At 34.1% G+C, this 3,115-nt stretch overlaps 1 protein-coding gene across 1 annotated transcript; it reads right to left on the bottom strand.

Annotated features, from left to right (window-relative positions):
- Positions 1 to 1,694: 1,694 nt before the first annotated feature.
- Positions 1,695 to 2,498, bottom strand: LOC141392329 (uncharacterized). The gene is made up of 2 exons (XM_073965280.1): positions 2,423 to 2,498; positions 1,695 to 2,356 (listed from the first exon to the last, which is right to left on the bottom strand). The coding sequence occupies exons 1-2, from the start codon at positions 2,496 to 2,498 to the stop codon at positions 1,695 to 1,697; spliced, it is 738 nt and encodes a 245-aa protein (XP_073821381.1).
- Positions 2,499 to 3,115: the final 617 nt, after the last annotated feature.

Here is a 3,115-nt window from a genome sequence, read left to right on the forward strand (position 1 = left end):
GTCTCTGTGACAAAATTTAAAAAATGCACTACGTACAGCGATAGAAAATAATCGTCGATAACAAGTTATCGGTGATGTTGTGGAGCGTTTTTTGTTTTGATTTCAATAAATCAGAACAAAATATCAAAGCAAGTTGTACACAAAAGTTATAGTTTTCTAAAATGATAAGCTCGGTGGAACTATTTTTTGATGATAGCGACGAAGATATAGTTAACGTAGCATCCATCAGACGACACTTAAGAGATAAATCGAATCCTTTAGAACTGCCATCAGTATTGTGAGTATGTTTGGTTTCCAACATTCATCAAAATAATTGTTAATTTTTTAGGTTTAAAGCCTATTTTCGGCTTCCAAAAGACGCTGTTATTTATATAGTAGAGGCATTAAAAAATGACTTTAAACAAACCTGCAGATCAACAGCAATACAGCCACTCCTTAAAGTGTGTGCTGCTTTAAGGTTTTTTGCAGAAGGAAGCTTTCAAAAATCCCATGGCAATGACTTTAACCTCGGGATGGCTCAACCCACATTGTCAAAGGTATTAAGTGAAGTTCTGGAGTTAATAGAGGAAAAACTGTGTAAAATTTGGATTGTTTCCAAATTAACAGAAGAGGAAAAACTTCAAAATAAAAACTATTTTTATTCAAAAACAAATTTCCCGGGCGTTGTCAGTTGCATTGACGGAACACACGTGAATATAATGGGACCAAAGGAAGATGTTCGCCATTTATATCTGAATAGAAAATGATATTTTAGTATAAACGTTTTGCTGGCAAGTAATATTTTACCAATTCTGAAAAAATTCTAAAGTGGTAATTGTTTGTTAGGTGTGCGATTGTAAAATGCGAATCAGGTTTGTTGACGGTGGACATCCTGGTTCAACTCACGATGCCTTCATATGGAACAATAGTTCATTAAAGCAAATGATCGCTGCAGATTTCGGGCCCAATACGTGGTTACTAGGTCGGATCTTAAAATTAAAATTTGTTTCAATCAATATAATTAAACTTATTTTAGGAGACGCCGGATTTCCTTTGGAACCACAACTAATGACGCCTTACCGCTCGGCAGACCCTCATTCACCAGAGAGTAAATACAATACCGTGCATTCCAGAGCAAGAAACATAATCGAGCGCACTAATGGGGTTCTAAAATCTGTCTTTAGATGCCTTTCTGCAGAACGCGGTTTACACTATTCACCACAAAAGTGCACATCTATAATTAATGCATGTTGTGCATTATACAATATAGGCAGACATTACAATTCTGATTGGGAAAATATTCCTGAAGAATTAGGCGAGCCAACTATAATAAATCAACATGAAAGAGATAATGATATTGGCTCGGATATAAGACAATCAATAACACAAAGTTTAAATTAATAGAATTCAAATGTAAACGTAAGTTTATTTCAGTTTCATAAATCTAAAGAATAACGTATTTATTTCTTGTAAGGTATTTCAATTCAGCACGCGTTTTGTAACTGAGATAATAGAAATAATAAAAATGAAGTAAAAAAAGCTTAAATGTTTCTATTATAAAGCGTTCAATTGCTTTTCTAGAAGTTCAAGTTTGGCTTTTTTAATTTTAATATTAATTTTTTGCTCCGCGGCATAAGCTTCATATTTCCTCTTTTTCATATCTCTAAGTTCTTTTAAAATTTCATATTTTTTTCTTTTTAGATCTTTGGTATCTTTTAAACGTTTTTCTTTTGAACGTTTTTTGTTTCGGTTAAAATGTTTTTTGTTTCTGTTAAAATGTCATTTTGTTTGTTAATAGCACTTTCAAGCGAGGTTAGAGATTTTAAAAGTTCGTTTTGAGTTGCGGTTTGCTCCTTAAGAATGTGGATCTTTTGGTCTTGCGGTTTATTTCGTTTCCTGCGAGTGGAGAATACGTTGCCAATCTCTACTTCACTTTGAGGTCTTTCATTTTCCACTTTAGCAGATTGTCCAATTTCACTGTTATTATCATCCCATGTCTCTTCAATTCCGTACATTGCACCTGCAGGATTTGAAACCATATTAATTTGCAGTAAGTCTGCTACCGCTTGTTCCATTGACGACAAAGATATTTCTTGTGATGGTCCACCTCCTGTAGCTGTAATGTTCTTCTTATTTTGAGACATTTTTTTCTTTAGTTTGGATTTAAAATGAGTCCACACTCTGTGCCATTCATCTGGTGTACGGGTTGGTGGACCACAACTATTTAATTGCTCCGCAACATCCTTCCACACCTCATCAAAAGTGGCTTTAGTTTCCCCAAAAAGTCTGACTCCACGAGCTACGTTTGGGTGGGCTTCCATTTTTTGAACCAGCATTTCAAATTGCAGTCTTGTAGTAATTTTCACCATTATAAGTACTGAAACACCAAAAACGTATATAATATTAAGTAAATTCACTTAAAATAAATGAAAATGTTACTTACGATTCAATTTTTCGTTTTTATTCGTTAGTAAAAATGAACGGCGACAGCTAATTTGTTGTCGCCGGAAAATGAACATTACGGCGACAAAATTTGACGGCGTCAGGCGAATATTGCCGTACAAAATCTAAAAATTGCATTTGGCAACGCGACACGACCCGATCGAAATTCATTATTTCCAGGGAAATTTTCGTCCTTAATAATTTATTATTCCTCCTAATTTCCGAAATGCCTTGACATGATTTTCTACGTCGTATTCTAAAATTATAATACGTTTTAGACCAAATATGGAATGCAACTTGCGATTTTTACGACGTAGAAACCAAAAATGGATTTACGTTCCCTTAGCCCGGATTACGATTCGTTGCATTTCCAAACGCTGGCAATATTAATTTTCATATGAGACCTCGAATATTGTTGCAGAAGGACTGCTATTAGCTATTTTATCATATCTGACATATTTTTCTTAAGAATTTCCAATGTTCGTCCAACTTTTTATTCAGGCAACATGTTTAATAACATTTTCGTTATTTTTACATTTTTCTACAGTACAGACACTCCAAAGGAAGAAAAGACAAATATGAATGGTATTTTGAAACATCCTTAAATACCAGGTGTACGAATACGAATACGCACCCACACAGAAGCCATCTAAACCTAAATGGCGGAATAATTTAAAAACTTGTTTGGTTTTTT

Source organism: Musca autumnalis, unplaced genomic scaffold (genome assembly GCF_047663935.1).
Source record: "Musca autumnalis isolate F117 unplaced genomic scaffold, ASM4766393v1 scaffold_2, whole genome shotgun sequence".
Lineage (NCBI taxonomy): Eukaryota > Metazoa > Arthropoda > Insecta > Diptera > Muscidae > Musca > Musca autumnalis.